Here is a 19,053-nt window from a genome sequence, read left to right on the forward strand (position 1 = left end):
ATTCTACCAAGAGCAAGCTTATCACAGAGAATCAATGCAATGCAAAATCAGAATTAAAATTCAAACATGCATGAAATCACACAAGAAAGACAAAAATTGGGCCCAAAATCTCAAAAGGTTAAGAATTTGCTAAAACAGACTTTCTACCCTCTTTTATGCAAAAATTGCTTCATTGGACTGAACTTAGATGCAAAAATAATGCTAAGACTACTTCTATTTGAATCTAAAGCAGAAAACACAATTAACCGTTCTAATTAAAGAAAATGAAACCAAGAAATGCATTAAATCAACAAGAAATGAATAAAAGCATGAAATAGAACCTAACAGAACCTAGAAATATCTAAAAGCTATTTACAATCTAGACAACTAAGGCAAAACAGTATGTAACTAATAAGAACCTAAACCAAAGCTCTACAAAGTAAAACAGCAAAAGGAAAAGGAAGAGAAAATCTAAACCAAAGCTAAGACACAAGTATGTTCAACCTAAACAAACTAAGACAGACAGAATGTAACTAAGAAAAACTAACCCAACTAGAATAGATTCAACTAAGACCTCAACAGCTTCTAACAAAAACTTCTATGCAAAAAGAAACAATAAAAGGGAAAAGAAATAAGCAAGCAAGAGGCAATAAGAAACCTAAAGCAATGAACCTAAGGAGAAAAGACATTAAGCTAACAGATCCTAATTACAAGTCTATAAAGGAAATAGCAAAAAGGGAAAAGAAAGAAACCTACACAATTCTAATAACCTATAACTTTTAAAACATAGACGTAAAAAATGAAAAGAAACTTGAAACAGTATTTAAGATGAAAAGAACCTACTAAGGAATGCTAGCTAAAGACTCAAACAGAACCTAATATACGAAAACTAAAGCAAGGAAACAAAGGTCAGAATAGAAACTAATGACAGAATAAGATCCTAAAATAAGAAAATAGAAATGAAAGAGATCTAAAAAAACTTACCATCAGTCTTAAACTACCTATCAAAGACAGATTAACCAAACTAAAAAAAAGTTCTAAAACAGATTTAAAAGTAAAAGAACCTAAGCTCATAAATGAAAGAATTAAACTAAAACAGATTATGAAAGTAGGTATTTACCGCTTCAGAAACCAAATCAGACCTAAACTAAAGGGAAAAAAAACATCGTCGGAAAAAAAAAATTACCCCTATTTATTACTAAAACTAATGCTAAACAGATCTATATTTACATTAAAACAAAAATTTCAACCTATACCTTCCCACCCCCACACTTAAGAGGCACATTGCCCTCAATGTGTGAGTGGGTAAGGCTCCTAAACAGCACAAACAACCACAGGTATGCACAAGATAGACAACATCAGATAGAATTGAAAAAGAAAACAAATTGAACCAGAAGTATGTACAAAATAGAAATAAAGAATTGAACACAAAAGAGCACAAGAATATACATGAACAGAACTAGAAAAAACAAAACTAAACTACAAAGCTACATAAAAAAATTGTTCAAATTGGCCACAGATCAAAATTGATTCTTTTTACTTTTATGAAAAACATTTTGTATCTTATTATTTACTATACTACCTATTATTATGCAAGCTACTAATAGAGACCTATAACTACAAAAGAAGAGAAGGGTAAAGAAAAGGCTTATTGGTATTGGTTTCGCTCCATGGTCAGCCAAGGTGTGCATTAGCTCCTTCCCATCTCTCTGCTGCAGCAATAACAGCCTTCCATTCAAGGCTTTCAGCTGGTTCTGCACTTTCCAAGCGCCTCTGCATCAACCAGCGCTCCTCGTGCCTTTTCTGTTCATTCTGTGTGGTCCAGGTTCTTTGAGATCCATTGAGATTCTTTCCTACCTCCAAAGGGTAACCTTTTTGCCTTCAGTGTATGCAACCTCCTCAATATCAGTACCTGCACTAAGTATATCATCAGCAACATCCAGATCAAAGTTAATATGAACAATTGAATCTTCCCATTGTGCAGAACTGTCACAGGAAAAATCAGAATCATTTAACAGATCATCCAGAATATAAGCATCAGAATCAAAGCACATCAGTAGATGCATTTGTATAACTCACAGCAAATATTATTTCTACCAATTCAGAATTATAAGGAGCATCAGGCACAACAGGTAACTCAAGCAAAGGATTAAAAATAGTGTGCATTTCAGCTATACCAGTAGCAATATCAAATTCAGAGTTAACCTGGACTAATTCATCAAAGACAACCTCACCAGTATGAGAGGATTCAGTGGCCACAACATCACATTCTGCACAGCTACTGTTACGTACTTGCCACTCACAACCTTTCACACTCCCACAGGCAATAAACAATGGTATTTGACTGAATAAAACTCTTTATTAAATTGAAAATATTGGTATCACAATAAACATCCAATAACTGGGAGCAGGGTCTCCGTCAGTTACCTGAGAGCCTAATATTTCTGTCTTTATTTACTATATTTACTTCTATAATATCCTGAAGTAGGTCCTTTGGGTTTCCCGCCTATCCTACTGCTGTCAGATAGAACGCTCGTTATTGCTTCCACTCGCTTAGGACGCTCGTCATCGCTCTACTCGCTTAGAGCTCTTTTTCTCTTCCCCTATCGTTCGTTCGGTCATCATGCTCCCCCTTTCCACCGTTCGGTCATAGTTCTCCTCCTTTCAACCGTTCGGCCACTGTCCTCTACCGTACGGAACCCTTCTCTCTCTCCTATATCTTCTTCTCTCGTAAACTCGCCAGCCCCTAACAGCTACCATCAATTGAAATAGTGTCAAAATCAGTGTATAACTCTGTAACAGCAATAGACACATCAATATGCTCAATTTCAAATGCTGCTTTAATAAGCTTAGAGTCAATAAGTTCAGCAGTGTTAACAACAGGCTCTATAAGATCTAAGAGCATACCATCAAATGCATCAAATGGCATAGGAAATTCAGATGTGGCAGTGGGAGTTTCAAGGTTAGAATAAACCTGTATTGACTCATAAAAATTGTCTTCAGCAACAACAACGGAATCAATTGAGTCAGCACATTGCACAAAATTATCATCAAAACTGTGATCAGGCTCAGTGCAAACATCATAAACAGCATCAGGTATATCAATGTGTTCTACGTGAAAGACTAAATCTAAAATGTGAGTGTGTGCAGGCATCAAAACAGCAGTATCAATGGCAGGTTTTATGGGTTCAACTTTAACTAGATCAAAAAATATTAATTTGAATATTCAGTTCAGAGAAAACCTGTTTTCTTGATTCACCAGCTACCTTTTCAGGTTCATCCCTAGCAAACTTTGCTGCTACCTTCCACATGTGTGCCATACAATCTGGAGAGTATGCATCTTGTTGCTCTGATTCACCAAATTGAGGTTGCCAAGGTTGACCTGAGTCTTGATAAAACTGTGGTGTGGAGCTCACAATGGCTGAAGTGGTTTGACTCTCAAAAGTTTGAAACTCAATGGCAGCAGGTGTGCCCTCTTCCTCTTCAGATCTCGCTGTCAGCTTGTGGACAGCAGCTACCAACTGAGCCACTTGATTGGTCATCCCTTGAAGTTCAGAAGCTGGATTTCCCTGCTGCAATTGGTCACAGAGTTGGTCCTGCCATGGCTGCAGCGACTGATAATTCTCCTGCTCAGGTTCAGCATACTGGTCCCAATGAGACAACTCTTGTTGAACAGGCCAGGGTGGCTGCTCACAATAAGGTTGAAAACAGGGAGGTTACTCACTAAAAGGCTCACAGAACAAGATAAATTGTGGTGGTTGAGCATTATAAGGTAAATAGCAATTATCATATGCAGAGTAGTAATTCATGCTTACCAAAGGCTCAATAGAAGAACACCAATCAACCTCTAAAATTTCTAATACAGAACTCAAGCAAAAATCTATCAAAAAAAAGAAACAAACTAGACAAGACTAACCTAACACTCTAAAAATCTTGTAAATAACTACTAAAAATGTGGGGACATTTTAAATGAATGAAACTAAAATAAAAGAACTGAAACTAATCTAAACTAACATCTGCTTAAAAGAATAAAGAATTTGAAATGTAATGAAATAGAAGAAAATTACACTATCAAAACAGCAACAAAATCTACTTACTACAACTTCCTAGAATCTAAACAGAACAGATATCATACAATCTAAACAGACAGTTCATCCAAATCACAATGAATCTAAATCCAATTCATGCTTCTGATCAATGTTAGAGATGGAAACTTACTAACATATGCAATCTACTCTAAAACATACAAAATCCTAATTAAAATGAAATAACACAAACAAAATACAAAATACTAAATAACAAAAACAAAATACAAAATACTAATTACAGTATTAGACTATCTCCAAACTCAAGAAGACATCTCGTTATGTCATGCTCACTATGGAGTGAGTAGAGTCTAAATCAGATTTTTTTAAGAATTTACAAAAGCTAAAAACAATATTTTTTTTTAATCGTTGAACGGACTCGACAAGACATCTCGGTCATGCACGCCCACCTTGGGAGTCGTTTAATTCCAAACTCATTTTCAAATCAACACACAAGAAATGCTCGCACATCATCGATCAAGAACACAGAATTAAAGAAAAAAATCAAGATTACTGAGTCACCAAACATACAACACATAACATCAAGAACAGTAGTTGTTTCGGTATGAATTTAGTGGGACCGAGATACTAACCTGGCAGATGCAACTTTGACACTGAACCGGACGCTCGCTCTCTCCGTATTTCTGATCGTTCGGTGATCCTTTATCTTTTAACGCTCGCTCCTTCTGCACTTCGATCGTTCAGCAACTTTCCAATCTCCAACCGAGGGGGGACGTTCAAGTTAGGCGAATTTTAAACGAACCGTAATTCTTGATTGAATACTTTTTGGTTGTAAACAATCTATTGATGTAAATATGAGTGTGAATAGGACTTACCTGGCCTTCCGGTCCTGGCTTTCTATTTATAAGTTGTTTTATGGACATTAAGTTGGCATAAACCCAATAAAATATAAACAGAATAAAAATATAAACAGAATAAAATATAAACTTATCCTAACCGCTTAGATTTTAATTGCGTCATATGCGAACGTTTATCCTTCGCTGGATTCATTAGCTTAGTTATACGATCGCGGGCTTAATAGTGGCCCAAGTGGTATTGACCAATAATATCATACCGTACATAAGCCCCCAAAAGTCCTAGTTAACCGTTCGTCTTATGTATTTGGGTTAATTATAGGACTGTAAGGTGGTTGTTGTTATGAGGGCTTCGTGTTACGCACCGTTTTGGGTTTTGATTTTCCCGCCTCTGGGTATTGGTAGAGTCTGAAAAGTGGGATCGTTGGATTCTTTCTAATCCTACGGTGCGGAATGATCAGCGGTTACATCAGCTTTCCCCTCATTAATGTGAAAGGATTTTCTGAGGAACCCTGGTTAGCGCAACCGTCATTTCTACCCCATTTCCTCGACAAACTTCTTCACTTCTCCTTCTTCAGCATTTCCTTTGACATTTGCACACAGGTAACTCATGGACTCTTTTTCCTATTTAGATTGTTCTCCCACATTTGTTAAGAAAAGGGGGAGCGACAACCAGGCTGAGGCACCAGAGGGTTCTCCGATTAGGGCTCAGTGTGAGGTTGTCTCCATACTTTATGGCGAGAATGCCTTTGTTTATGGTGGTGTTGTGGTGGAGGAGCCCGAAAATCTTCCCTCCTCTAGCGGGAGTAACTATGAATGGACTTCTCTAGATGTAAGTGAATTTTCTAGTGTTTTCGATAGTAGGGCTGTGCTGTTGAATTGGGCAAACGATAGTTGTATTCTTAGAAATCTCAGCTATGGCTCTTGTGTTAAATTAGTTGCCTGTGGGGAAAATGAGAGAGTCTTCTATGGTAAAGAGAATTCTAGAGACGATTTTTTCTATGTTTACTCATATCTGTTTTACGATATATACCTTAGGTTTCCTCTAAACGTTTTTCAAATGGATGTTCTGAAAACCCTTAACGTCGCCCCCACACAGTTACATCCAAATAGCTGGGGGTATATACAGGCATTCGCGGTTATGTGCCAAGTCTTGGCCATTAACCCCACGGTTGCCCTGTTTCTTTATTTTTTTAGGACCCGCCCGATTGGAAAAAGGGGTTGGGTTTCTCTAATTTCCGAGTCTGGGAACGCAATTTTGGAATTATACGTCCAATCCTTTAGAGGTTTCAAAAACCAATTTTTTAGGATGTCCATCACTGAATCAGGTCGCTCGTTCTTTTTCAACGAGGATAATAGTCCCAAGTTTCCTTTGTATTGGACCCAGAACCCTAGGAAGCTTACCTTTTGGTCGAAAGAAGATATGACTTATATCGAATTGGAAGCTCTGAGTGTTATGGCTGCGTTGTCTCGCCCCTTTTCTTCCCGAAAGATTATCAACTGCCTCGAGTATGACGATATGAACTCGAGGGTATTTGGTATGTTCTTTTACTGAGCACTTTGAATTTTATTTTTGCAGCATTGACTTGGTATTTGTTGTGTTCTGTTGCGTATAGCTACTATGGGTAAAAGAGCTCCCCTTGACTGGTTTGCCGCTGCTGACGCCAAGAAGAATAAAGGGGGAACCTCGGCCTTGACGACTATCAAGAATCCTGTCCATGTCAATGATGAACCGCCACCTTCTCCCGAACGGCCGCTTTCAAGGAAACGAAAGGCTGTCACCGGTGGAGATCCGAAAGCTTCCGATAAGGGGAAGAGTATTGGAGGGGTGGTCGACCCGCATGCCGATCGCGACATTCCGAATGGCATGTGGGATGCGGCCTTTAACCTTGGCCATAAGATCGAGTTCAACTTTGATTTGGCTGAGCAGAAAGTCATGGAAAAGACTTCTGAGCAAAAAATGGCGGATAACTGCTTAGAATTTGCCTGCCGGGCGGCAGCTGCTGCCTGGAACTTAGCGTATGCCTCCAACCGAGGTAACTTGGTCACCGAGCTGGAGCGTTTAAAAACCGAACACGCTAAGTGTGAGCAAAGGCAGAAGGAATCCGAGGAGATGATAGTGAAAGGCCGGGAGATAATGGAGAATCTGCAGAAGGATGGTGTTGAGATGAAAAAGGTCAAAGACCGGCTTGCAGCTGATCTGGAATGTTCAAACAAAGAGAATGAGGAGCTGAAGAAAAGGTTGATAACTTTGACTGGCGAGAGGGACGCCTTGCGCCAGACCATTACTGAAAACCAGGAGTTGCAGGATGAGATGACTGATGCTATCATCCTGGAACATACCAGGGGCTTTAAGAAGGCGCTAAGGCAAGTGTCCTATATTTTGAATGTCTGTACTGAAGGAGTCAACTTCGACATTCGGAAGGACGTTTACCAAGGAGAATTGGTTCCTATAGACGTCATTCCTGCCGGGGCATTTCCAGATGACGAGCCTGCAGGGACGCCCACCAAGGCAATGGCAACAGAGGAAGCTGCTTGAATCGAGACACCCCAGGGGAATTCAGGGGTTCCTGCTGTCGAGGATGCCCCCGTCGTAGACCTTGTATAGAATAGATTTAACTTAGACATTCTGACATTTTGTACTTACTGTTCTTAGGGTTGTTTGGTGCGTGTATGTCGTCATTTGGTACTTGTCGAAACTTTATGTTCTTATACTTGAATGTTTATAGGATCGCTATACTTGAATGTTTATAGGAACGCGCGTCATTTGGTACTTGTCGAAACTTTATGTCCAACCAAGGGATGTTCGCACCACCATGTCGTCCACGTATCCATATATCTACCAATCTGGTGGCAAAAGACTTTGTCCATTAGTCGTTGGTAATTATCCCTTAGACCCTTTGGAAGGCTCTTTTATCACTGTCCGTGGGTACATAGGAATTTGATTATATCCTAAATATACATCCAAGAAGCTTAACATTTGGAACCCCGACGTCTCATCCATTAATGCATCAATACTCGGTAATGGATAGAAGTCCTTTGGACAAGCTTTGTTTAAGTCTGTGCACATTCTCCATTGCCCGCTCAATTTCTTCACCATCACAACATTTGTCAGCCAAGTTGTTTTCTCGGATGAAGTTTGCTTCCAACAGTTTCTTTACTTTGTTTTCCGCTGCGAATCTCTTATCTTCCCCCAATCTCCTCTTCTTCTAAGCCACCGGGCGAGCTTCTTTAAATAATGCCAGCTTGTGAGACATGATTCTTGAGTGGATTCCTGGCATATCGGCGGCAATCCATGCAAACAAATCCTTGTTTTTCTTCAACTCGATTCCTATTGACCTGGCTTGTTCCTCCTTCAACTCACTTCCAATGGTAGTGACTTCTTCCTCCTTACGCCCCAGGCTGAAAGGCCTTGTTTCTCCCATTGGTTCCATCCGGTCATCGGTATTAGTTCTTGGATCCAAGTCTGCCATGGCCACCTCTGATCGTCTTATCTCTGTCTAGAAGAGGATGGTTGAACCTTCAACCCTGCTACATAACATTCTCTAGCGATCCTCTGATCTGTCCGGACGGTACAAATAATTCCCCTATCCGACGGAAACTTAAGTGTGAGGTGGGGCATGGAAACAATCGCCTCAAATGCATTTAGGCAAGGTCTGCCCAACAACACATTGTAGGTTGTGTTTGCTTCTACCAGCAAAAACCTGGTCTTTAACTCTTTATCATTCTGCCCGGTCCCCAGGCAGGTTCTTAGATCCACATATCCTCTTCTATCCACCCTTTCTCCAGAAAATCCTACTATCTGCTCGTTATACGGAGCTATAAGATCCTCTGATTAATCCATCTGTTGGAATGTCTTCTAATAAAAAATATTAGCAAAGCTTCCCTGATCTATCAAAACCTTCCCCACGCTGTACCGAGTGATAATAGTTGTTATTACCATCGGATCATCTTGATCAGGATCAAGAGCATGAAAATCTTCATCGGTGAATGTGATTGGCAGCATTGAGTGCTTCCTCACATATACTCGATGAACACTCTTTAACTCCCTCAGGTTTCTCTTCCTTGCTGACGCTGATGGCCCTCCAGCAAAACCTCCAGAAATAGTGTTTATTGTGCCGCGTAGTGATCCGTCGTGGTTACAACTTCTACTTCGCCTGCGATCCAGACGTTTATCATCTCTTCTATTATTTTGTTCCATCCTAGTCCTCCTCGGTGGACTTCTCGTCCTCCGTTCCTCCTTCACAACCTCCCTTCAAAAGAGAGACTTGCTATTTTCGAACATCATCAAAGAAAGAGAATAAATTATGATGAAACATTTGCTCTATAAGAAAAAACAATGATAGTCTATACCTTCTTAGTAGTGGTGACAATTAAAAAAATGACAAGTTCATCAAATGGATGTACATGAAATTTCCTTTAGGTTTTAAAACAGACTCAAATTTAGTTTACAGGTTGAAAAAGTAGTTGTATGGCTTAATTGAAAAAGTAGTTGTATGGCTTAAAACAAGCTTTGCGTTGTTGGTTTGCTAAGTTGGAATAACTTTGTCCAATTCTATTTAAATTACTCACTGACGTTTATCTTTGTCAATGAAAATACGCGTTGGAATCATTAAACAGACAAATTTAGTATGAGCCAAGCCTGGGGATTTTCTAATAGAACAACACCATAAGATACCATTAGTTAGTAAATCTCTTGAAGATTCGAAACCTATCAAAGATTGATTGAGCGATTAATCTATTTATGTCTGATTAAATCTGACTTTGCTTACATTGGACACATTTTATCCCAGTATGCAAAAATTCATGTAGAGCATTGGAAGCAGCCTTAAGGATCATTAGATATTTGAAGAAATATTTGGGACAACGTATTATTTTTCAATAATTAAAACTATAGAGATGGTATGATTCGAATTAGGCAAATTATCCACTTATAGAAAACATTTTTTTACTAGTTGGGTGATGCTTCTTGGTTCTTGTGTGGTATCTTGGAAAATTAAGAAACAATTAACCATCTCTCATGCTACAGAGATTAAATATTATTTTATGACTACTACATATTAGTTAAAATGACTCAAATAATAACTTGATGATTTAGGAATTCGTATTTATAAAAAGATGCAATTGCATTGTAATAGTCATTCATCATTACATATAAATCAAACATGTTGAAATTAATTGTCATTTTGTCAATAATGAAATGACAACTAATATCATTGTTCCCTCATCTTACCAAGATATGTATTTTAGTGACACCGAAATGTTCTTTCTCTCTTTCTGCATAATTATTATTTATTATAACTTTGAAACGAGAACTGGCATGGCCAATTTGTTCTTCTTGAATATATTTCTTTGCTCTTTACAAAAAAAGTTGCCAATGGGTTGTTTTATTTCTTTTAGAGGAATGAAAACACTACAAACCGTAGCCACAATAGCAACATTATAGTAGATAAATGTAGCAAAATATGTCAGATGTATTTGTCAATGGAGTCTAAAACGAAGGAAAAATCCATGGACACCTGTCTTGGTAGAAGAGAATAAGTAATTGAAAGGAAGAGACAAGAATAAGTGATCGATATCATTGGCTTGTAAAATTACAGGAGAGAGAAATACAATAAATAATAGTATCAATTAAATGTTTGGATATGGTCAAAGTGTCTATAAAATCAACTCTAAAATAGGAACTAACTAGTGAACTATTCAATGACTATTCATTAATTTGGGGCTAAAATGAGAGAAGAAAGAATAGAGAGTTTAATTGAATGACCACACCTGTACAATATTGATAAATTATTATAAACAAGTGTTTCCAAATCACAAAGGAAACAAACTTACTGCAATGATTTATCGCTTTGGTTCACCCCATATCTTGCTTTCAAAAAATTCACCCAGCATTTGCTCAAGATGTTCAGGAGAATATACCATGTACTTATAAGGATTTTTGCCGTTCTCTATCACGGGCCTGAAAGATTAAATACATGTGAGAAATTTTGTGAGAAAATTCAGAAACTGAAAAGAAAAAAGATATAGACATAGTTCAATAGGTGTTTCTAGTGTTGTTAATCACAATTAAAGTTTTACTTTGACGATCTATCTTGTCTTTCAGTGCAAATGTTTATTATGCTGATCATCAAAGTAAAACTTTCCATGAGAATTTTGTCCAAAATTATATAGCTTAATTGAAATATACCCAAAACGTTTTAGGAAAGATCTATATGCGGGCAACAAGACTTCAGCAACAGCCAATCTAAGAGATTCACGCAATTCACTGTCGGGAACAGTCCATTGAGATTGCCGTTGATGAAGCTCTTCAATTTGATCGTTAAATGTCTTGAATCTATCTTTAATCATTGTTCTTGTGACTGCATTATTGTTTTCACTTGCTGGGACAGTGAGGCATTGTAAAATCTACAAGGTCATTCAGCGTTATCGATTAATGAAACCGTAGTCATGCAAAACTCAATATTATTCAAAATATTATTCAAAATACAATTTAATATCCAGAAATATATTTTAGATTTTGAAATTGTGTAATCTTGAAAATGTATTTCAAAATGTAGATTCTAGAATATACTCAATTGCATAATCTATAATATATTTTAGATAATATAATTTATAATATATTTTGTAATTCAAAAGTGCATTTTGAATTCCATATTCATAAACAATATTTTAGATTATACAGTCTAGATACATATTTTGGATTATACATGCCAAAATGCATTTTCAAATTATATAATCTAGAAACAAATATAATAATCATCCCAATAAGTGAAATTTAGCACAAATTACACAATGTTATTCATCTCAATTAATGATGAAACATTATAAGATAACATGAATCACGAGTTTCTTAGCAAAATGTATTATGTAAAAGAACTAAAATAATTACTTAACAGGAGTAACATGCAAAAAAATAAAGAAAAAACTTGTATCTAGGTATGAAGTAGAACGTTAATATATGTAATTTATACTCACAAAAGGTATATTAATTACCAACGATAGTTAAAAAATGACATATACTATAAAAAACAATTTAGAGGGTCTAAGAATCTATTGAGAAGGAATGAGTAGGATAATTAGATAATTCAGTAGACCTTAATTAACAACATTTACATTATGTGGAAGTTAAAAGTTGGGATCATGTATTTGGACAATTTTTTGTTGTTATAGTCCTTAGACTTTTTGCGATTTGGGTTTTGTTTGCGTTCGGACCTATGGAAATTAATATTATTATGTATGTCTGTTTTTTAATATTTGTAAAAGGAATATACACATTAAATAAAAGTATCATTGCAGATTAAAAAAGTCAAGTAAGCATGTCAATTTTGAGTAAAGATCAAATTGAATACTATAATAAGAAATTAGACTTATTAAATTATTGAATTTTTTTTATAGGCAACTGTTAGTATTTTTTTTAATGTTGAACTCAGAATTTCTTTCACCTTTTAAATAATTTTATATCTTCTAAATATTAATTGGAGGAATTCAACCAACAATTTTTCTAACTCTCTTTTTCAACTTTTGTTACTAAATCAATTTTATATAGCTTCAAATTATTGAATCTTGAAAGGTGAAACTAAATCATATAATTAGTAAATATTTTATTTGTTTTAATTGTATAAGGTTGTTCAAGTCTTGAGGAGTTTTAATAGGTTCTACAAAATTTATGAAAAGGAATAAAATGTCTAAGGCTTGAATTAGCTGTATTTGGGGTAGTATTGTGTTTTTTATTTAGTTGAAGGTTTGAATGAAAGTTATTGTGTTGTTTTTTATATGCATATGCCTTTAGGGTATGAGGATGATAATTGAATAGTTTAATGTTTTTGAGTTGAGCCAGGAGTTTTGTTCAAAACCTTGTGAGTAACATGTCTAGGAATCATACATCATTCAATGTAAACTTCTCTACAGTCTATCAAATTGAAGAGTGAAACCTTTGCCCAAGAAATCCTTTTATACTGATTTGCATGCTGTTGCACAATTCTTCTATGTATTTGCACCCAATCATCTCCTAACATGTCCTTTGCCTCTGACCTACCAGCACAATATGCAAAATAGAATTGGATCCAATTTGAAAATCAATCTTACCGTACAATTAGGGTAAAACAAAAAATAAAATAATAACCAACCTTCTCACAGATCTCACTATGTAATGGATGTTATTCATAAGAAACAACTGGGTCAGTGCTGGATCTTTATATTGTTTTGATTTTCCATCCAAGTTAGTTTGGAGAGCCTGCATAATCCTTGTTGTAATAATTGCTAATTGTCCGTCCGGGTCATTGGGATCAAACTCATGAAAAAGTAGTTTCAAGGTTGATTGATAACTGCATTTAGAATAAAAAATTAGATATTAACTTGTAAAATTAAGATCTAAATCCAATTACATTATAGGAAACATTGATGATAATTTATTATTTCTTGAAATCATTTTGAAGAAACATTTTGGAAGTGTTTATAAAATATTTCGGAAAAAATAGCTAATTACACAAACACAAATGAAGGGAAAACATTACGATATCACTCACTCATACAGAAACTTCACGTAATTGATCACGTAGCTGGTTAAAGGGTGGACAGTTCCATCCATTACAGTAGTTTTAGTGGCATCTTTTTCAACTGCTTCCTCAAAATCAACAAAGGTTTCTTGGGCAGTTTGAGCTAATCTCTTTGACAAATTTATTGCAGCTTCTCTCATTTCAGTGCATGCCTTACTTTCAAAAAGTTTCTCAATCTACATCATGTCCCAATTTTGTTCTTAGAAAAATATAATTTAGAGAACCTAGATACTATTTCAAGCTACTCATAGTAAAAGTTATTTTAAATAGAAACAAGTGATGTGTATAATTCTAGCAAAACGAGTATTGAGATGTGGAGTTTATAATACCTCTGGTTGAAGCTCTCTCATTATCTCATACATGTCTAAAAGAACAAATAATTTCTCAGGTGACCTCTTACTTTTTGCAACAGCCTCTCCAAAACTAAGAAGCATAGCCACACTACTAGCAGTCACCTCAGCAAAACATTGAGATTTCAAAGAGTCCACACCATCAAATATTTGATCACAAATTTTCTTCTCTCCAGCAATCAACAATTTGACCTATTCAAGTAAAGTTAGAAAAATGCAAAGAGCAAAACAAATCGAAAAAAATTCGTATTCATCTTACAGCAATCCTCATGTAATGAATCCAATTGCCAATCTTTGCCTCCAAAACCTCCCATTGCATTCTCTGAACGTCATCCTTACTCAACCTTTCGACACCTAACTTCCTAAGACTTTGTTCCAGGACTGTCGCTCGGGTTTCTCTACAAATTTTGGAACATAGATCAGAAACCGTACTTGACAAAAAAAATTCAAATATATTTATAGTTTTAGGCACATATGAATGCAATAACTTCGTCATTTGATTATATGGAAGGAAACAAAAATTACCTGTATATTCGAAAAAGTTGTTGTTGATGGCCAGCTTGAACCATTTGTTGTGCTAAATCATGTAGCAAAGGTATGACTCTTGGTGGAATGAGAGTTGGAAGTGCGAAAGTGACAGCTTCTGAACTTTGTTTTCCGGAGTGGTTTCTTCCACCACCCTCACTTTGCTTCCCAGAATTTGAGGGCCTTAGGGAGTTTGGTAGGCACTCGAAAAGGCGATCAGGTTCCACAGGTTTACTGAAATAAAAGGCTAGTTTTATAAATAAAAAATAATATAAGGATAGACTTTTTTTTACTTTAGCTAAGGATGTCAGCTTCATTCGTGTTGAATTGGATTGGGATCAGCATGAGAAATTTAGTATAATTTAAATTTAATATTTTAATTTATATTTGACTACTTTGGGTTAGTCAAATTTGGATTATTTGATTAATGTGGACTTTTTGAATTGCAAATTTATATAATGAATTATGATTTTATATAACTTATTACTAAGTTTTGTTAAAATAGTATCATATTAAAAATAAAACTTAAAATTTAAAATATTATATATTTATTTTAGGATCCACATAAAAAATCAAATCAAGTGTCTTAAGAAAATTAAGGAAATACTTGACGAAGAAGTTGAATACATACTTTTAATAATGCAAATACAAGTAGACAGCAGTTTTGGTAAAACTTCAGTAAGTAATGGTTACGTATTAAACTACAAACTAGAATTAAGTTTCTAGTAAAAAATTATCAATCTGTTTGCCTTTAGTACATAAAAATGATATCTATTTGTCTTTTAGGCTTATGGGCCAATTGAATAACTAAAACATAAAAATAATACGCATTACCTTTGACACCTATGACCTATTAAATTAAATTTAAATAACTAAGAAATTAATTGGTGAAGTGAGTTATATATGCAAGCCAAACACTTTAAATAACTTCATATATGTTATACTTATTTAACCTAGACCCTTTTCTTCAAAACTATCCAGGTGAAATTCCTTGTGAGAAATTTCAACGCTGAAAAACTATAAAGCAAAAATGTTAGGACTTTTGATCTTGAGTTCAGTTAATAGTGGTTTTACGTGAGAAGATAAGAGCAAGACTTGATGAGAATACCATAAGGAACTTCAACCAAACTTGAGAAGCAATAACTTCAATAATTTGTAGTTTGTTTAGCCTCGAGAAACATAGTTTGCACATAAAAACAACTTTATTAGAAAGAACGTTTTCTAAAAGCATATTTGAATAAACATACTTTTAGAATATAACAAGATTAAAAGTAGTGTATGATTAGATAGTGATTTAAAGGGGTAACAATACTAAAAGTTTCACATGATCAGAAGATTTTAGATATTGTTAAATAATGTGTTTCAAGAATTAAACTCGCTCCAGTGGTTAAGTATTTCAAATTCAAACAGCGGTTCGGAATTCTAAAAACAAACGTAAAAGGTAATTATAGAAAAGATTCCAAAAGCAAACGATTTTAAAAGTATTGTTATCATTTATTTTCAGTTATAGTAAAAAGAGTTTTTTTCCTAGTGGATGTAGTTGTGCTAAGAAGGATGACAATAAAAAGGTAAGAGCAAGATATAATATAAGCATGTATTGATAAGAAAAAGTAGAAATTAAAATTTGAGAAGACGAACCTATAATTTGTCAAAAGATGTTTGAATTCCTCTTCTAACTTTGTGATAGCTTTGGCAAGCAAGTTATTAGCATGGGTGACCATAGCCTCGCTACTTTTGAAGCTCTTTTTACTACTAAAGAAACGAACATTTGCCCTCAACTGATCAACTGCTCCTAAATAGCTTTCTAGATCCTCGTGCGGCCCTCGAAGTATTTTAGCCTCAGCCTAATAATTAAATTTAAATGAAAATCATGAACAGAACCTTATTAATCACTACTAATTTAGTTGTATTGAAAATGTATAATATAAAGTGAAAATTAACTGAAAATAAATAATAAAGTAAAACAAAGACTCACCATTCGTGTCTGGTCGAATTGCGCCAAAATACCCTCTGCTGCTTTTAGAGTCTTGTCAATGTTATCATGTGCACTACGAATTGAATGCGTTTTTATCTAATATGAACCCAAAAAGAAAATTGAAACAACAATCCTTCAATTAACATATGGTAAAAAACCAACCAAACTCTAAAAAAGGGAGAACATAGTAAAATAACATATTTGAGATAGATGAGTTTTTCCTTCAAATAAAAAAATATATTTTAATCCTTCAATTAGTAAAATACGATTTAAGTATTTAAACACTAAACTTGAGAAAATAAAAAACAATTTTAAAAAATATTTTAACCTTTTAAATGTAGGGTTTACAAATTAAAATTACATTTCTTTTAAACTTTGAGAAACCAAAATAAATTATTTTAAATTTAAGGGATCAATGATTATAATCATCTTAAATTTCAGAGACCAAAAGCACATTTTCTTTAACAAATTTCGTATTTTAATTCGACAAAGTTATATTTGTATTTCCTCCCAGAAACTTTCAGCAAAATCTTTCTCGAGAAAAATTAAATCCTCATAAACGAACTTCTAAATGCGAATTCGAAAAATTCCTTTCATCAAAACGCAAACGCTCTTACTAATGAGAAATGGAACAGCATTGATCAATACACCTCTTAATTGCAATTCTAAGTGACGAAAGAGGTAACATAAACACATTCTATTGCTATAATCGGAAGTGTGTGGTTCACGTGATTCGTACCTTCTGCCATTAAAAGCGACGCATATGATCGAGCATACCTGAGTGGGACGCATGGCGGTTTCGAGTGCGGAGAGACGATGATCGAAGGAACCGAGAATGGAGACCATGTTATCGGTGATGGTCTGGCTCTTGTGAAGTGACTCCTTTACGACCGTCGCTCTCTCTCGGAGAGCGTCCATCGCTTTCGATATCTCCATTTTCAGATCAATGTCATCTCACTTTTTCGTTGATGAAACTGAAAACGAAAACGAAAATGAAAATGCACATTGGATCTGAACTTCGTGACCCCCTTTTCTTTTTCTCCGACGTGTGTTAGTTTCTTTCTATTCTCACTGTGTTACCGTGCTCCTCGCGAAACGGTTGAAGGTACTGTGGAACCTCATTTCGTTTTAATGTAACTTTCTCTACCATTTTTTTCTCTCCATGTTCATGGCAATTATTTTATAATTTTAACTCAATAATTAAAAAAAAAACTCTGTCGGTCTGATAATCTTTTCTTTATTGTTAAGTTTCTTTTAATATATTTTATTATTTTGAATTTTTTTAATTTAATCCATTTTATTTAAAAATAAGTTAATAAGGTTTCTTCGAATTGGTACCAGCGGCATTATGAAAGTAACTAAATGAATAACATTGAGTCAAAATTGCCGTATTAAAATGCCGCAAGCAATTAATAGTAACCTTCCTATGAATTAAATAGAAAAAACTATATTTATATTTTATATTTTATATTTTATATTTATATTATTTAACTTTTCACATAAATTTAATGCAAGTTCCTTATATAATATGTTCAATAAGTATGAGATATTATCTATTTTGGTGTTAAAATTTTATCACGATTTTATTTTTAAAAAAGTATATAACGTAATTAAGGAAGTAAAAAGTATTTAAGTTATCATTAACTTAATAATTTAAAAAGAATAAAGTTTCATCCTTTTAATATCTTTTTCATTAACCAAGTTGAGGACTAAGGAATAAGAATTTGCCTTTGTAATTGTTTTTTCATTTTCTTAGAAAACGAGTGTTTGCTTTTGGAAATTTTTTTTTTACTCAGAGACGACACTAAAATTTGATCTTTTAAGTTTATTGAGATAATATTATTAGAGTCAATTTGTATTAACCATGTCAATATTATATAAATTATACTCTATACCAGTTTTAGAAAAATAAAGATGATAAATATGATAGTTACAAAGTCACAAAAGTTTCTTCTAGAAGAAAAAGTTTAAATATTGTTATTATAGTACGATGTTTCAATCTTACGTAACTAACTTTATTTAACTCAAATTTATTTTGACAACCTTAGGATAAGATTTGATATTTCCATTTGATTTTATTTTTTGAATAGTTTACCCTTGTAATTTTGTATATATCTTTTTTTTTACAATATTATCGAATAAATACAGGAATAAAAATAATAAATAATGGTAATAGTAGTACTGAAACTGAAATGGGACAGTGAAGAATTAGTATAATACTTGAGTTGGAAAATTGTACTAAGTTTATAACTTAATTTTTGAAGTATTTATGAGTTGCTTTTACTTTTAAACACAATATTCTCTAGTTTAATGATGATGATTTTAATTCACTCATTTATAATAATTTGGGCTTTAGACACATGTTGATATTAATTATCCTAGTAGGGCCATTTCTTCTTGCGCCCCCGTAATTTCTTCCTTCACCTCCATAAGTTAATGAAAAGACAATTTTACTCTTATCTTATTCCAATCTCTTCCTCCATATACACCCCTCCTCTCTCCAACTTCTTATTCTCTCTTTTCTTCTTCTCATCATCATCTTTGATCCTCCTATCCAAAATTTGAAAGTTACATAGAAAGTGAAAGGAAATGTTAGAAAGCTTTAGGAGGAAGATGAAAAAATATGGGTAGACACGCATAGCCCACCACTTCCTAAGTATAGCTCCCTCTTACACTTTTTTATTTTTTTCACACTATAAAATATTTTGATTTATAAAATCTTAAAAATTATATCATGATTGAATAATATAGAATACATTTTTTTAT

The 19,053-nt window shown here is 34.3% G+C and overlaps 2 protein-coding genes and 1 long non-coding RNA gene across 3 annotated transcripts; 1 reads left to right on the forward strand and 2 right to left on the reverse strand.

Moving 5' to 3' along the window:
• Positions 1–1,127: 1,127 nt before the first annotated feature.
• Positions 1,128–5,040, reverse strand: LOC148200048 (uncharacterized). The gene is made up of 3 exons (XR_015786242.1): positions 4,658–5,040; positions 2,887–3,665; positions 1,128–2,732 (listed from the first exon to the last, which is right to left on the reverse strand). It is a non-coding gene; the product is annotated as an uncharacterized LOC148200048 (long non-coding RNA).
• Positions 5,041–5,488: 448 nt separating this feature from the next.
• Positions 5,489–7,630, forward strand: LOC148200049 (uncharacterized). Its single transcript, XM_088112053.1, has 2 exons — positions 5,489–6,417; positions 6,496–7,630. The coding sequence occupies exons 1-2, from the start codon at positions 5,490–5,492 to the stop codon at positions 7,416–7,418; spliced, it is 1,851 nt and encodes a 616-aa protein (XP_087968179.1). The 5' UTR covers position 5,489; the 3' UTR covers positions 7,419–7,630.
• A 2,818-nt stretch (positions 7,631–10,448) lies between these two features.
• On the reverse strand, positions 10,449–17,423 carry LOC124821974 (exocyst complex component EXO70A1). The gene is made up of 11 exons (XM_047293917.2): positions 17,065–17,423; positions 16,288–16,383; positions 15,951–16,156; positions 14,313–14,546; positions 14,047–14,185; positions 13,767–13,979; positions 13,408–13,613; positions 13,009–13,206; positions 12,814–12,913; positions 11,070–11,287; positions 10,449–10,841 (listed from the first exon to the last, which is right to left on the reverse strand). Exons 1-11 carry the CDS (start codon positions 17,221–17,223, stop codon positions 10,724–10,726), a joined length of 1,887 nt encoding a protein of 628 aa, XP_047149873.2. The 5' UTR covers positions 17,224–17,423; the 3' UTR covers positions 10,449–10,723.
• Between the last annotated feature and the right edge of the window lie 1,630 nt (positions 17,424–19,053).

The sequence above is a fragment of the Vigna umbellata genome, chromosome 4 (assembly GCF_029865625.1).
Source record: "Vigna umbellata cultivar VRB3 chromosome 4, Vumbellata_1.0, whole genome shotgun sequence".
NCBI lineage: Eukaryota > Viridiplantae > Streptophyta > Magnoliopsida > Fabales > Fabaceae > Vigna > Vigna umbellata.

Coding starts and splice junctions, on each gene's coding strand:
- LOC124821974 (XM_047293917.2), bottom strand. CDS start 17,223: ATGGAGATATCGAAAGCGATGGACGCTCTCCGAGAGAGAGCGACGGTC. Junction 13,614..13,766: donor TGAGAGAGCTTCAACCAGAG/GTATTATAAACT, acceptor GACATGATGTAG/ATTGAGAAACTTTTTGAAAG. Junction 11,288..12,813: donor AAAGGATTTCTTGGGCAAAG/GTTTCACTCTTC, acceptor ATGACCTTGTAG/ATTTTACAATGCCTCACTGT.
- LOC148200049 (XM_088112053.1), top strand. CDS start 5,490: ATGGACTCTTTTTCCTATTTAGATTGTTCTCCCACATTTGTTAAGAAA. Junction 6,418..6,495: donor TATGAACTCGAGGGTATTTG/GTATGTTCTTTT, acceptor TGTTGCGTATAG/CTACTATGGGTAAAAGAGCT.